This window comes from Seriola aureovittata, chromosome 15 (genome assembly GCF_021018895.1).
Source record: "Seriola aureovittata isolate HTS-2021-v1 ecotype China chromosome 15, ASM2101889v1, whole genome shotgun sequence".
In the NCBI taxonomy this organism is placed as follows: domain Eukaryota; kingdom Metazoa; phylum Chordata; class Actinopteri; order Carangiformes; family Carangidae; genus Seriola; species Seriola aureovittata.
The window spans coordinates 4,607,628-4,624,404 of NC_079378.1; the positions used below are offsets into that span (position 1 = coordinate 4,607,628).

Genomic DNA, 16,777 nt, shown 5'->3' on the forward strand with positions numbered 1-16,777 from the left:
TCAGCTCTAGTTGTTTGCGTAATGTATTTGCTCCGAGGCGCTTCCTGTGACAGTTTTACAGGCCAATATTAGTCCAGAGATTAAACAAGGTTCAACGTCAACTGATTGGTATTTGAGCTGCAACCATTAGTTGATTTGAACTGATTTGAACAGAAAATTAAATCAAGAAATGTTTTAATAACAGATTAATCATTTAAGTCAATTTTCAAGTAAAAATGTCACAGATTTTAGCAGCTTTTATTAGACTTTACTTTGTGCTCTGGAAAATCATCTGATGTTTACACTTGAAACGTTAGCTTGTAGAGCTGTGAATAACACCCCCATAATAATAATTTGGATCGTACTTGGCGTCCAGCTCTGCCTTCTCCCTGACAGCCTGTGCCATCGTCTCAGCCTCCTGGTATTTCTTCCTGCTCTTCGTCAGCTCCTTCACCGACTCCTGCAGCTCAGCTTGGACCACTGTCAGCTGTTCGATACACTGAGGACAAGAAGTTGGAGACACACGACAAAAAAAAAGAGAAAAATTTACATGTATACAAATAACTTTTCCCCCGAAATGCAACTCCTGAAAAATATGCAAACACCTCTTAATAATATCTACAGAACGTGTGGCGCGAGTAATGTCGGCGTGGCATGCGCTATACAGGAGCAACGATAGCATCTCCTGAAGGGTGAGGGTGAACAAGAGCAGCATTGTGGGCTGCAGGCGGTGGAACGTGGCCAGCAGAAACCAGAGAGCAGCGCTGGTTACGTTTCAGCACTGAGTCACGGCGGCCTCGGACCTTACGATCAGGGAAACACGCTTAAACCTCCAGACGCCACCGTGCAGTAAATTGCTGATCATTTATGACGAGAGCAGCTGCTGTGACTTCTGCCCTCCACGGGCAGATTGCTTATCACAAAGCTTATCAGTAATACGCTGGTCGTTTACACTGAGCTCCTGCTGTAAACGAGTCTGAAGTGACACTGAAAAGAGGACAGAGAACATGTAAATATGTCCGCTACTACTAACAATAATAACTCAGTCATTATGGCTTTCAGTGGAGCTCAGTCACAGGTCTAATATCAACAGATACACATATATAGTTTTGCTCTGCTTGTACAAACACACACAGTATCTCTCTTTTTATAAAAACCATGATAGCCTCGCCCAGAGTGTTGTCATTAACCTGTGTTTTATCAGTGCCGGGGAATGACTGATTATTAACAGGTAGTCACTGTTAACTCACTATTTTATATTTGAGTAGTTTAGAGGCTTACCGAGGAATCAGTCAAGCTGGTATATTAGCAGATATTACCTCAGCAGATACAACTGTATTAGAATATATGTGACAAGATAAATGACATGAAACTGAAGTCGAGAAATGCCAACTCTAGTTCAGTTATCTGACAACAGAAAATAAAGCTGCACTGAAACACTGAAGTTTAACAGACTGAGACTGTCACTCTCCCTTCTCTCGCTCAGATTTCTCACTAAACACAAACATGAAAAACAAATTGTGCTGTGTATGTGTTGAAACAACTTTGATAGCAATTGAGATGTATGATTAAATATTAATCTTAAATCAATTAGCAATAAATCCAGGCGTTTATACAGCACATAGAATGCGTCTGTTTTCACAAATCTGGTTGCAAATCTGTCTTTGTTTTCCAGGACTACAAGACAATCAGGATCCAGTCCAGAGGGTTTTAGTGATGCAAATGAAGTTGTTTGGTAACTGACAGAGGAGGAATAACTTGTGCAGCTCTGGTGCACTTTAACAGCTTAGTTACAACAATAACAGTTTATTTAGCTTTCTAACAACTATTTATAACTTCCACAAATACGCAGACGACTCTCATGAATGAAATATGAGCGAGGGTTTTGCTCATTTTTAACCCAGGTCATTGAATTATAAGCGGATCAGATAAATGCTACTGCATCTTGTTATATGAGAAAAATCAGTGGCGCCTCTCTCTTCCTGTTGCTACACACAGACTGGAACAAACAAAAAAAAACAACGTCTCTTTTCATTGTCACCTCCAGGGGCTTCTTCCACAGACTGCTTAATGACTTAGTGATGTTCGGGAGACGCTAAGATTACGTACACATCTTTTTAACATCTGGCTAGAACGTGTCTCACAATCGGATTTCAATCTGTCTGGAATTCTTCTTGGATGCTTCGCTTTTTATGACACTGGATAGCTATTCAATCTGCCCGAGACGCATAAAGTGGCTAAATGTACGCGGGGCGTTCGGACCAAAAACTTTTAAACACTGTAAAAAGATCATCCTGACATTTATACGATTCTGGGTAAAGCTTTAAACAGTTTAATTCATCCACATAAAATGAAACCAAACACCTGAACGAATCTGAAATGTTATGATATACGCAGCTCTGGTCCAAAATAATGTCAGTGTTATGTTTCAAAACCCATTTTGTCAGACCTTCCATCAGATTCAGACCGACTTCCCTATTGCTCATGCTGGAAAAAAAAAGAAAAAGACTGGATGACATCAGTGGAGCCGTGCACATGGTTGTGTGTATTATAAAAAAAGAAAAGAAGGACACAGGTGACTGAAACCTGAGCAGCGATGTAAGATTGACCTGCATTACCTTCCTCAGCTGCTGCTCCTTCTGCAGTCGGGCCGTCTTGGCCGGATCGGCAACCTGGACTTTGTAGTTGTCGCAGGTGCTGATTCTGGACTGGGTGACCTGGACTGTGCCCTCCAAATAGGCCCTCCATACACAATACATGTTCCTAAAGAAATCAGGAAACACAAATACACACGGGTTCTTTCACACAAACAGGTCTGAGATTATTTTCTCACACACGCTTCGGCTGCACGATTAAATCAAAACAAGATCACAGGCCTGTAAGAAATCAGATTTATGTGATATCGATTCTGCAGTGTTGACATTAGAGTTGTTTTGAGTGAGTCAAGTGTTTGTTTTGATTCTTCCAATGAGTCAAAACAAACACTTCTGATTTTCTCCCTAAGCTCCGTCAACAAACGACACGTGCATTACTCCATGTGACGAATCATTGTCTTGATTCATTCGGAAACACATTTAAGAAGCTGCAACCAGCAAATTATCATATTTTTTTGCAAAAATGATTATGCAATTAAAAAAAAAAAAGTATTTTGTGTCCCTCAACTCCACTAAAATATACGGTGGAGTAAAAGGTGGAGAAAGAAAAAGCTTTTTAGGAACAACAACGAACACTGTGTCAGCGTCCTGAAATATTTTTTTCATGACGGAAAAAAGTTGTTCTTAATAATTGAGGGAGAAAATCAAGATCACAAATCTGAGAAGAAAAAAGAAATGTGACTAATGGTTGCTGGTTATTTTCTTGATGAATTGTTCGGTCTACTATAAGAAAACAGTGAAAAATACACATCTCAAAACCCAAAAATATTCAGTTTACTACAACGTAAAAACAAGAAAAAGGCAGCAAAGTTTCACATGTGAGAACCTGACACCGTCATCATTTAAACAATGAATTAACTGATCGTTCCAACTCTAAATACAATGAACGTTTGATTTGACACTGAAAATGTTAAATTCAAAGAAAACAACAAGGAAAGAGTTCGAACAATCGTCCCCTTTGGTGAAGAGGACTTTACCTGTGGTCTTCTTGTTCTTCTGTCGGGGTGTCCGGCCATTCCCTCTTTAGATACTGGTTTGCCAGCTTCTGGAGGGCCTGGAAGAGCAGAGCAAAGAGACAAAAGCGAGGATGACCTTTCAACCTTTGACACCGACACACATTTCCTGCGTCTCATCTTCACATAGGACGTGCTCGAAAGACTGTGACCCCCCCCTGACCTTGTCCCTATAAACCACCAGGCGGCCGGAGCATGAAGACAGAAGCATAAGGAGACACTTTATTCTTTCATCCAAACATAGGAGCAGTAAAGTCAAGACCCCCCCTCCCCAGTTCACCCACACCAGATACACCAAACCAATTCAAAATACACACTCATTAAAAAGTGCTTTCTGGTCACAGTCAGTTGCTCTTTCAGTGTGATTCAACGCTGCATGGACCCGTTCACCTGTTTAGAGGTCGGCTCACTTTTTTCAGGTTCAATTTTGGAAGAGAAAAAAAAAAAAAAAAATTCATTTAAACCACATTCACCCTTGGAGATATATTAGGTTGCTCCACCTCGGGCCAGCAGTGAGGTTAACCTTTGAAGAACCAAAAATAGTGGGACAGGGTAAACAGCAGGACACACACACACACACACACACACACACACACACACACACACACACACACACACACACACACACACAAAAAGGAGGATATCTGGATGAGTGTATGTTTGTTATGTCAAATAATTTACTTCTACTGAAAGGACTTAAATATTTTAAGCACTCTGCAGATGATCTAAATTGGATTGATTTACAATTACAGATTGACGATTGATGTCCGTTTATAAACGCTTCTTTTTTATGCCGCACTGCACATATTATTTTTTGGGTTGTCCGTCCATTTGTCTCATTCTCATGGACACGATATCTCAGTAACGCCTTGACAGAACTTACTCTAATTTGGCACAAACATTCACAAGGACTCAAGGATGAACTGATTAGATTTTGGTGGTCAAAAGGTCAAAGGTCAAGGTTAATGCGGCCTCACGAAACACCTTTTTAGCAATTACTTAAGACTTCACGCTGCAATTATGACACGATTTCACACAAAATGTTTAATATTTTATGTGACTCTGGATAAACAGGGATGTAATCTGAAACTAGTCTGAGTGGGCGGAGTTTAATTTCTTTACGAAAGTCGGGGAAGGCCGATATGGCCAAATATATTACAACATTTTTTTTCACTGAAATATGTGGGGAAAGGCCATTCCAGATAGAGAAATCCACCTCATGATATCTATTTTCATTTTTTTTAAAAAGACACCACTTATTTATTTTTTGTGTCTTTTGTTTGTTTTGTTTTTTTTATTGCTCACTCAAGTGTTTTTTTTCTTTTTTTCTTTTAGGCCCCAACAAGTGCCCATCAAGGAAATGAGCCCATCTATCCTTCCTCTGTCCACGGTGAAAAGACAACCCTGTTAAGCTGAACTCGTTGGTCTTGGTGATCTTGGTGCCAGAGCTTCCAAGCCGCTACAAACCCGTCCATTGTGGGACTCAGATAGAAAGAGAATCGCCAAACTGAGCTAGCCTAGCGGACGCGCCTGAATAGTGTGATTGGGGGGGGGGGCAAGGGAAGGGGAGGAGGAGGGATGCGAGGACGGCAGAGGAAGAGCCGCACAGAGGAGGACATTTTAATCACACAGTGTGATTTGAATAGCAATCGGCTAATGGCTAAAGCAGCTTGCAGGTGTAAGAGACCCAGAAAAAGGCGCGTAAAGAGAAGAGATTCAAAAAAAGGAAAAGAAAAAGAGGGGTTTGTAAACGAAGGGGAACGAAGTGTTCCAGAGACACTCTGACCCACTTTGATTCAACCATTGGCAGCGGGTGTCTAATTGATCACATAGCAGGCAGAACAACCCGGACACACAGAACACCTTTCAATGAAGACATTTTCTTCATTTTAAGGGCTGCAACAAACACTTATTTTCAATTATCAATTAATCTAAGGGTTATTTTCTCAACAAATCAGTCAAATGTTTTGTCCATCAAATGTTAGAAAACTGGGGAAAAGGTCCATTCCAATGTCCCACAGCCAAGATGATGTCTTAATGTCTTTTTTTGTCCAATCAGAAGGAAATTTAAGAAGCTGCAACCAGCAAATGTTTTGGTATTTTACCTGAAAAGTTACTCACAATATCAAAAATATCTAGTACATAAATGTTTCTATCGATCGACTGATCAGTTCAACGATACTACTACTACTACGAACTATAGTGAAATAATCTGAGATACAACACATAATGCCTTCATAGATCAACAGATATCATCTCATCCCGCTTCGATAAAGACTCACAACATACTAATTAAGCAGAAGAGGACAGAACTATGTCTCATTGCTCTGTTCTTACAAAATCTGCCTTTCAAAACAACAGTATAACTTGGGCATGCATATCCAATAAAACACACATGCACAGTGTTACAAAAGCTAGCCTGCAGGCTCCACATGCTTAAGCCCGACTGTTCTTTTTCTATTCTTTTCTTTCCTAGTCCTCAAAATAGGTGACTAACATTTTATATATGTGAGGAGGAAAGGTCATTTAAGTTAATTTAGAAATGAAAACAAGCATTGCCTTTCCATTGTTTATTCTCCTCCTGGTACGTTTATGAACCAGCTGATAACTACAGTGATGATTCAGCTGCCAAACACATGCTCACAATTTTAAATGGACGATGTAGCCAATCAGGAATTAGTCCAAGAGGGTGTGTACCATAAAAAAAATGCGAGCCCAAACACAGTTCAACTCATGGTAATAATTACAGATGCATTATTGTGCTGGATCAATGAAATTATTTTTGTTACAGTCCTCTCCAGGGTTCTCCGATATGTGCAGAGGTTACTGCAGTGCTCCTGCTTCTCTTTCCTCATCCTGAGACAATGTAAATCTTTTATGCCAGGTGACATGATAACATGGACGCAGCCGAGCCGTTTAAATAATGCACAAACAGGTATCAGAGATTTTACAACAGCAGGAGTCAGAAAGAGGAGCTTCTCTTCACAGGAAGACGAGTACAAAGCTTAAAATCTAAGTAAGACTTTGACTGGCTGTGATCAATTTGAGGTGTATGATTAACCTAACCCCATGATTTCTGTTTAGATACATGCTGTATGTAGTGTAACGTAATGTATTTAAGATGGGGTGTTTCAAAACGCAAGATTACGGGTTAAACCTTCGGTAAATCAGGCTTATTTATTGTAAGTGTTTTCTACGAACGCTCTTAAATTTCTACGTGCGATTCCAAAAGCAGCAAAAGCCTCCAAAGGTCGGCTGTCTGCGGTGGTGAATGTGACACTGAATACGCTGTAATAAAGCTTTGCATACAGCCCAGACTGTGAATATTTGGGAGAGGTACATGAATTTTTTGCTCTTCTGGCTCATTCGAGGCAGATTTCTCACAATAAGCCCTGGATTTCTGAGCCGCCTGTATGAAACACCCCTCAGGACCAGGGCCCTGCTCTTCAGATGCAGCATAACGCTTTGTTATCAGGCTAAAATAATCCTGGTAATTCTCAGTTCTCATGTGGAACTTATGAAGGATGTTTGAGGACCTCTGGTTGAAGTTATTTTGCGCTCGTGCTTTCAATTAAAGCAAAAATGAGTAGAGATTTGAAACCATGATCAGTGCTCATGTTTGGCTGCGTGCTGATCATGTGATTGCACTTACATGAAGCAGCATCCAAGAAGGCAACGGATTCACAACCATAAGTGTGATTTTTTTTGTGCTACACATTGTTTCCGCACTTAAATAACAGCTGTGAATGTTTGTTACACCATGAGTTAAGTTGGTGCATGACTTGTGGGGTTCTCCCCAATGGACAGGCAAGGAACTTCCAAGAGTGAATCATGAGGAAAACATGAAACACTGATGTCTCTTATAAAAAAGTTATAAAAACAACAACTTTCAGTAAAGCGAGTTCAAAGGTTTTAGTATTCCCATTTCATTCCCATGTCAAATTAAATGCCAATGAAGTTTTCCTGCATGTTGTCATCTAAAATCATAATTATATCAACATTTGATTTAATTATATCTCTAAGAGAGTGAGCCATCTGTCTCTAAAAATAAGTTCATGTGACCATGATGCAGCTAAGTATCAATGGCTTTAAGGGATAGTTCGGGTGATTTGACGTGGGGTTGTGTGAGGTAGTCATGCCTGGTAAGTGTATTACCTGCAATAGGTTCAGATCAGCGCGCTGCACGTAAAGTAATGTGTCACTTTTAGTGCGCTCTGTAGGTGCTCGTGCGTAGGAATACAGTAGTTCAGCGGTTGAAAAATGTAGTGCCAAAGGAAAGCGCTGTTTTCTCCCGGAAGATAAACCGCTGAAAATATCCCGGATGTTGGATTGTTTCAGCCAACAAGCAGTGAACTGATCTGAATCTACAGCAGGTAACACACCGACTATGCATGACCACTTCACACAACGCCACGTCAAATAACCCGAACTGTCCCTTTAAGGACTTGTTGCCCTGAACACAGTTCCAGATGAATTTTTAAAAGCAGCTTCAAAGAACCAGACTCGTCTCCAATTGTCAACATTATATCCACGTATGAAGAACCGGAGCCCGAACGCACATGGGCAAACAAGACACGCAAGGCCGCTAGTGGGATAACGACAGACGTGCCCCATCTCTTCACAGTGGTGGTGGACATTCCTCACATGGCTGCAAAACCTGAACACAGCAGAGGAGGAGAGAGAGGGACTCTGAGACCGGCTATTGACGTCTTCAGGAAGCTGTGGGCAGAAAACAACACAGCGAGGAGGAAACGAGCCGGCGGATCACTCTCTCTGTTGTGGTGTTTTTCTTCTCTGCGGCTGGTTACCATTCATGAGTTATCTCGCCACATGAGAACTGCAAGCTTTCTTAGGCCCACATCCTCAACCTCACTGTCACATGGTGTCTTTTAGATGACAATGTCATTAAAAAACGACAAGAAAAAAACGTATTTTTAGTGACGCAAATGACAAGGCAGGGAAGTGAGGATGTTGACAAGCATCAATCACACGGTGAGAAAAGACCACATGCAGTCGAGTTCAGATTTACTTACCTGGGCGTAGTCTCTCTCCACAGCTGCCCTCTTTTGGCTAAAACTCCTGAAGAGAAGGAAAAAAAGAGAATGTGAATGATAGTAAAGCTTCAAATCTCAACAAAGGATGAGACTGTAAAACAATATATTTCTACGTAGCATGGAAACCAAATAAGTGTATTTCACACGATGTTACGGTAAAGATCAGATAACACATACAATATATTTCTTTCACCTTTCTTTGATTTATAGGGATATTCTGGGGGGGATTTTATGCGTTTATTAATGAGGAGACAGATCACAGGGAAAGTGGGAACGATAGAGAACGTGAAGCAACAGAGACTTGAACCAGGAACATTGAGTCTCATGATCAGCGTCTTTAAAGCCAGAGATCACCAGGTTGCCTCAGCCAAAGGTTTTTATATTCATCAACATAATTCTGGCTATGATTACAGTACAAATAGATTTTTCAAACTGGCAAACTGACTTGTCACACAGAAATGGAAAATGACTTAAATGTCAGAGCATGTTCTCAACTACAAAATCCCAATAGAAAAACAAAATACTCCCAGTAAAACCAACCCCCCCCCCCACCCCCTTTGCGCCTCCCATCGTACATGCAACAGAGAGCCACCGTGATACAGTGGTGTGTTGCTGCCCCCGCTAAAACACAGTTTGCTTCGCCAAACACAACACGGTTGCGGTCCTGATGTCAGGTGGTCCGTTCCACCAAACACCCACATGCAACAGGAAATCAGTTGAGCTGTAACTTTAAAAAGTATCACCGTCATAACTCAAGGAGGGTGTAAGTATCTTGTCTCTCCATGATAACAATGTCATTATCGTGAGTTTGTTCTACTTCACATCAACCCCCGTCCCAAAACGAAATCTTCTGTGAGTCAGCGAGGAAAGTGCAGTTGTCTGTCAAAGCTAATTGTTTATAATTTCCGTATAATTTCTGCTTGTTTTCCCTCTTCCTGTGATGCTTAACATGGATGTTTGTAATGACGCAGTCTGACGTAAGTCCTCACCGAGGACTAAACAATTTAATGCGGCTACAGTAGCTGAGGGATTTGCTTTTACTGCCTCTTCTATGATGGATTTCCCCTCTGCGTGATCATGAAATGTTGATGCAAAACAGTGATTTTATAAAGAAGCACTTTTCGATTCTCACAAACCGGTCATTTTTTAAATAGCTGAAAATGTTTGGCTGGTTTCGTAAATACATATACAACATGTTGAGATATGTGAGGCATGCCAGTAAATATTGTTTTTATACTTGCATTTAACTGTCACAGGGTTGATTTACAATAACAGTAACAAGCTAAATTGCACTGCAAGTTAAATTTACACAAAAGCCTAAGAAAAGAAGAGAGGTCAGCGCCCTGGGAAAAACTTGACGGCAGCCAAATCATCATTAAGTCATTAAACATGTCCAGACTCGACTGTCATGCTCCACCCGGGCTCTAAACAATCTGTTGTACTTCCTGGGAGCTTCCCTCTCTTCCTTCGCTCCCTTCCTCTTGTCTACATTTCCATGGCCCCCCTCTCTTCCACTGACCCCCGTCCCCAGCCCCCATCCTCCACGTTCACTTCCTGTCATTTTCCCCAAACAGAGCTTTTGCTGACAACCAGATGCAATTTCCAGTTTGCTGAATCATTTCTCGTCTGAGATCAGGGACTGACCCTTGCGAATTCTCCACCGGGCAAGTTTCACATTGTGTCTGGCAGAGTAATGTTACTGAGCCTCCCACAGCGAGCGATTCGGGGCAGTCAGAACATCTGGCAGCTCTCTATGACCTTAACATCCAGCTGTTTGGAGGTTCAGAGCTCTGCCACCAACCACAGACAGGAAGTGGGGAGCCAGGAGGCTGTCAACTCAACCCAACACTAAGGGCTGAAAATGCAACCACAACCTTTGGCTTTTCAACCCGTAACATGCCTACGCATCTGAACACAGTGTTAAAGCTGTCTGTCTGCCTCTTAAAACCAGTGTCTACTCGGCCTGATCCTCCAATTTTAAGATTAATACACCACCATTTTTGGATTTAAGAGGCTGATAGCTGTTCTTCAAATGTCCCAACAATTTTAGACAATCACCGGACACTATAACTAAACCACAGAGAAATATTCTTATTTAAAAATCAAAGGGGCGACGGAGATATAGTGCAGAATGAATCACTTCTACAAGGACGTAAAAAAACAAACTTCATCCGATGGTAGGTGGATAACACCAGCTGTCTGGCTTTTAAGCATAAACAAGTGTGACCCTTTAATTAACTGTTGTAGGATGTTTCAACATAAAGACCAAAATGACTGTATTGGCCAGAATATAAGACGCTTTTTTTGTTTGTTTGTTTGTTTGTTTGGAAAGAGCGGAGGTCATATGACATCCGAGGACAACAACAGCAGATAACAACACCAGCTTCTTCTTCTAGGCTCGATGTTGCTAAGGCTAGCCAGCTTCGTTAGGTCTCATTATCGCACATCATTAGCGCAACAAATGTTTTATTAAGCCCACTTTAAGCAATGAGAGTTTGTCATGGTTTGTTTTTGACAACAAGGGGCGGAATTTTTCCACTAAAAGAAACCTTTCGTACATTTGGTAATAACGCTTACTTTCATGGTGTAGACATTTCACATAGAAGACACATATCGAAATTATTGTGACTGACGGGAGAATGTGAGTGATGGAAAAGTAACACGAATTTACATTCTGCTTTAATGCGTTATAAGTTGTTTTACTTATTGTTTCACAAAAAGTACGAGGACTCGCTGTTGGTTTAGAAACTTAGAAACTCTTCCACCGGGATCAGTCAATGTTTTGTTCCCTCAGAAAGTTTTTTTTCTTCTTCTTCTTCTTCTTTCCCAACACAGGTGTTGGGAAAGGAGGGTCCGTTTTATATTCTGGCAAACACGGTACTCTTCGCTCCACCTTCGTCTACGCGACTACAGATTGACCTCTGACTGCTCACCTCAGGTCTTCCAGGAGGTCACATTCTGTCTGGTGTTTGATGTGTAATCTGCTCATCTGCTCTGCATGAGTGTGTTTGAGCTCCTGGGTGACCCGGACCTGAAGGAGAAGAAGAAGCAGAAAACACGGCGCGTTAGAAAGAACCCGGGAGCGTCGCACACCTCTCTCCTTCAGCTGAAGTGTCGCTCGCAGGTACAACGGTGACTCTCGAGGCCTGTGTTGATTCAGCTGAGCTCATAATTGGTATTAGTGAAAATGAGCTCTACTCATTATCGCACAACTATGACCAGATGAGAGTCAAGTCTCTCTGGGTTTCTAATTGGCCGTTAGATAAATTATGAAGTGCAGTGACCAGGTCTCATTACTGACAGCTCGGAGACTTGTCAACAGTCGATTGCAGTTAAATACTCGAGTACTTTACTCTAACTAGAGCGAAGATATCTATGGTCTTTTCATAGAGTTTGCTAACAATAAGAAAAATATAGAACATTTCACATCCTTTAACATCCCCAACCTTCAGCCTGTCAATCACAGATCAAACAGTTACTGCAGCTGGTGGTGGATATCAACCTTGGAGTGCTGCAGATATGTTTAAACCACTGAGCAGTGCTCAGTCACTGTCGGTACTCATTAGTCAGGAAGAAATATGTTTTTATTAAGCTTAGAGATTAAACAATTAGTCAATTAATCCCTTAATTGATCCACAGAAAAAAAAAAAATCAGCAGCTATTTTAATGATCTTAATTTCCAGGCTGTGTTTTTGCCTTACACGATAGCAAACTCAATATTTGTAAAACAATCAATTTCATGAAATGCTCTTTGCTTTAAGGAAATTGTTTTCTGATGTTTTATAGATCAGACAACTCATTGATTGTGAGACAGGACTCATCAGATTGATCAACAATGAAAATACTCATTAGCTTCAGCCCTAATCAAGGTTTGTTAAAATGTTAAGAACACCTTTTAGTTCATATGGCACAAACAGAAACAGATAGAAACAGCTTGTTAGAGTTTGCTTTAAGCCTACTTCAAAACAAATACAATGGGTCATTGCCAGTAGTACATACACACACACACACACACACACATATATATATCTATATATATAGAGAGAGATGTATACGTATATATATCGACAGAGACGTAGCGACACCTGAAACTGAACTGTTCCCAGTCAAAAATGTAGTACACGTGATAAACAACAACATAAGGGCGAAGCATGATGAACACAAAATTAAAAACAGGTGAATTACATTTGCAAATTAAATACTTGAAGTCACAAGGGCGACTTCACTCACCCTCTCACGGAGAGAGATTATGCAGTAAATATATCTTGAATATTTTAAATATTTTGTGGCTTTATGACGATTGAACGAGGGTAAACCATCTTATCTTCAAGTACAGGTGAAAATAAGCTCTAGTCATTATCAAGCTGCATCTCTGGCCAGGTGAGAGTGAGTCTCTCTGGGTTTCTAATTGGCTGTTAGATAAACTATGACGTGCAGTGACCAGGTGTCATTACTGATAACTGGGACAGCTGTCAACAGGAAAACACATTATAATCCTTATTTCCTTCATGATCCAGAATAGAGTTCAATAACCTCAACTAGAATGAAGATGTAAATATTAAAAAATTGTGAATTGCACACTTCTCGGGGCTAAAAACTTTAAAATAAATGTCATGTCACAAAACAAACTTAAATCACAACTCACTGAAATCACAGCTAAAATCTAGGTCTGTTAAAATACCTACAGCTGGAAACACCAATCAATGTCAACCAAGGCAGAGAGGCAGGGCATCTACTTTAACTTCATGATATTCACAGGAAACTATCAATGCACTTTTAGGGAAAAAAAAACAGATTTATAAGTATTCCTTCGGGGCATTGTGGAGATCAATTAAAAAATGTCCATAAATATATTTAAAACAGCCAGCATATGTTTTGACATTTAACAAAACATGCATTATTTGTTTGCAATTAACAGCATAGTATTTTCAAAACGTACTGGGGAAGAAATAGTCAATTTTTCTGTGCTGCTGAGCCATGTTATTGAAATATGATCCCACATCAACATTTTTTCGCACAGAAACCAGACTTTGCTGAAATTTGTGTTTTTTGCGTTTATTTCTCCAACTAAAAAACACTCAAAAACAAATCGTGTACTCCTGGACTGAGTCTTGTTATTTTTAAGCTATAAATACTCTTTGACGACAACGATTGTTTTTCCTTCTTTTCCACCAGACTTCCCTTGCAAACCAAACTACACAGACAAATCTGTCATTTTTGCTGTTCCGCAGCGTCAAAACACACTTTAATGACAGATCATGACTTCATTTTATATCTTTTTATTACATATAAATCCACTATCAAAATCGGCATAGAGAAAAAAAAAACGTAACCTTTATTTACTTTAAATAAAATCCTAACTTTTTTTGCCCGCTATTGCCGCAATCCTTCTCCTCTCAACTTGGAAGTCAGACCTCCGATGGCACCGGGACCCGCTGTGAAGCAAAGTGGTATTTACTTGAACTTAAAGAGTTGCTTGGTGAATCATTTGTGCGCCGATGTAACACAACACCTCGGTGAAGTTGTTTCTTAGAATATGTTAAATTTCTTTCCAAGCGGCGCGAGCTTCGCCGACACACAGATAGCGGGTTATAGTGTCAGATTTTTCTGACCGTGTTTGGCAGGACATTGGAGAGGGAACGAGGGGGCACGTTAACGGAGCTATTCCCCCTAAAAAAAAAATTGTGGCACATGGGACTTTTTTTTTTTTTTTTTTAAAACAAGTTTTCTCCCTTTGCTGCTATTTAAAGAAACAGCAGAGGCGAATTAAACTTGTAAGGCAACACGGTAGCACACATTCGCAGAGTAAACAAAAAGGGTAAGTTCATCGTTTAAACCAGCCGACCAGCAACAAAGCGTACACTTTCAACCATTAAATATGCACCAGTTCGTCGAGAGCGTTGCCAGACAAGTAACGTTAGCTTTGGAGGCTACGACGGGGGAAAAACTCACCTTTCTCGGTGGGGGTTGCATCCTTATTTCTTGACATAAAAACTATACAAAAGATGAAAGTTTATCTGGAAAAGTTTGTGCAAATGTCTCGGGAAAAATGATAACACAAGGAGGATATTTCAGCCCGGGTCAAGCGGCCATGGCGAGTCCAGTAAGTAGTAAGTTGAGTCCCGTTGAAAACACTGTGGCCCCAGGGAACAGAAAACATCAGCGTCAAGCACGCCACAATAGAACAACGCACTTCCGGTCACATTCTCAAAATAAAAGCCTGGAGCCGTCTGAATAAATTGCTACTTCCGTACATAATATCCAAAATAAAAGCCGAGTATTCACAAAGATTTTATAACCATTATTATAATTATATTATAGTTACATATATATACATACATACATACATATGTATATAATTTATTATAAAATTGTGAGATTTATGATGAATGGTGGCACGATTTACATCTGTCATTTTCTAAGCCTTGTCCAATCTTTTGATAGAATGCTGTTTTAAAGTAGAAACAAATGCGTTCTTTACCTAATTATTTAGATGACGGTGTGTGTGCTGACTCAAGGTTTTTTATTCACCAACTACACTTATTTCTGTGGCTTCATGATTGGATAATTTAGCCAGCATCAATGCGTAAAGATTACATTTTATTCAAGTTGTCCTTTCCTCTGACACACCTGCTGCATATTCACTGTTTCTTTTTTTCTGCAAGATTTTAATTGCCATTTATCCTCCAAAAAGAATTGGGGAAAAAGATCTTGGTAAGAGAGACTCACAAGCCATTCTTACAAACACAAATCATATTGATCCAGCTTAATGTCTCACATTGTGCTTCTTACTCTCCCTTTATTACAGCAACCTTAAGCTTCAATATCTTCCTGTGTAAACCTGTATAATAATGTGCCATATTAGTTGTGTTCATAGTATACCACTGTTACAGACTAGAATGACCTTTTATTGACTGAGTGAAGATCTGCTCACCAAATCATCTTTGACAGGGAGCCCTCTAGTGGTCATGTCCTGTTTACAAACTTAGATCAATTTAAATATGTTTTTATGTGATGATCTTTTGTATATTGTCAGACATACTTATCAAACCCTAACCCAAGCCAAAAATTACCATTTGATGAAGGTTTTTATCTGTAGGGAGAGGGAAACACTAGGAGTCAGATGCACAGTCCAATTTTGTGCCATATTCTCATTTATTGACTAATATTTTCTGTTGGTAAATACTGTTAAAAATTGCATTTCCCTGACATGGTTTCTCTTTACCACAAAGACTTGAGCTTGTTATAGACAGCTTTTATTGTCATTTTAACTGTATTGAATTGGAGGCTGGATGGTGTAGTGTGGTAGACATGAATAAAATCACTGCACTTTCAAATGTAAAATCTGTGTTCAATTTTGATGCTAAAAAAACAAATTTAACTTAAGATCCAATTACTACCTTTTATCCCCTGAGCTTTAAACAACTTCTAAAAGTCTTCCTCAGCAGCTGGAGTTTGCTGAGACTGAGTAATCTCCATCATGACCAGATGTTGTCATCACATAACAGTGAAAATACCCAGCGGGACAATCTGCACCTAATACAATTTAATCATTTACACTGATTTGTATTCTTATTTTACACTTACTGGCAATTGTCAGTTTTATTTAATTCATTAATATTGCAAACACAAACAGGAGCTATGTCGCAGACTTGATCCCCATCTCCTAATCTTCAACCAAAATCACTAAGGAGCTGCTGATTTCCCCATGTTGCTCTTTAAACAATAAGTAAAACCTTTTTCAAGTTCCGTCTTATATTTCTACCCACATTTCATTGTACATGTTCCTCTAATTATGCCCAGCTTCCTCCCACCCTGCCTGTTATTGTGTTGGCATCCTGGACTGGTTCACTCACTTTCAAAAACAGATCAGAGATTAACAAGGTTCGACCACAGGTATATATAATGTCTGTTGATTTTTAAACTGGATGTAGTTAAATAATGTTAATCGTGTAAAAGCATATTTCTACAATATTTTTTTTACACTGTCAATGTTAAGGCTGGTTTATCCAAGTGTGGCCAAGTTTATCCATCAACCATAAATCCTTTATTTCTTTATTCTTTATTTTTCAACTTA

At 39.9% G+C, this 16,777-nt stretch overlaps 1 protein-coding gene across 1 annotated transcript in view; it reads right to left on the minus strand.

Annotated features, from left to right (window-relative positions):
* The window catches only part of LOC130182740 (F-BAR and double SH3 domains protein 2-like), a 35,390-nt gene extending 20,495 nt beyond the window's left edge, over positions 1-14,895 (minus strand). The window contains exons 1-6 of the mRNA XM_056397877.1: positions 14,653-14,895; positions 11,634-11,731; positions 8,680-8,725; positions 3,611-3,687; positions 2,598-2,742; positions 345-478 (exon numbers count right to left, since the gene is read on the minus strand). Coding sequence (XP_056253852.1) covers positions 345-478; positions 2,598-2,742; positions 3,611-3,687; positions 8,680-8,725; positions 11,634-11,731; positions 14,653-14,673 — 521 coding nt within the window. The 5' untranslated portion in view covers positions 14,674-14,895. The remainder of the gene's footprint in view (positions 1-344; positions 479-2,597; positions 2,743-3,610; positions 3,688-8,679; positions 8,726-11,633; positions 11,732-14,652) is intronic.
* Positions 14,896-16,777: the final 1,882 nt, after the last annotated feature.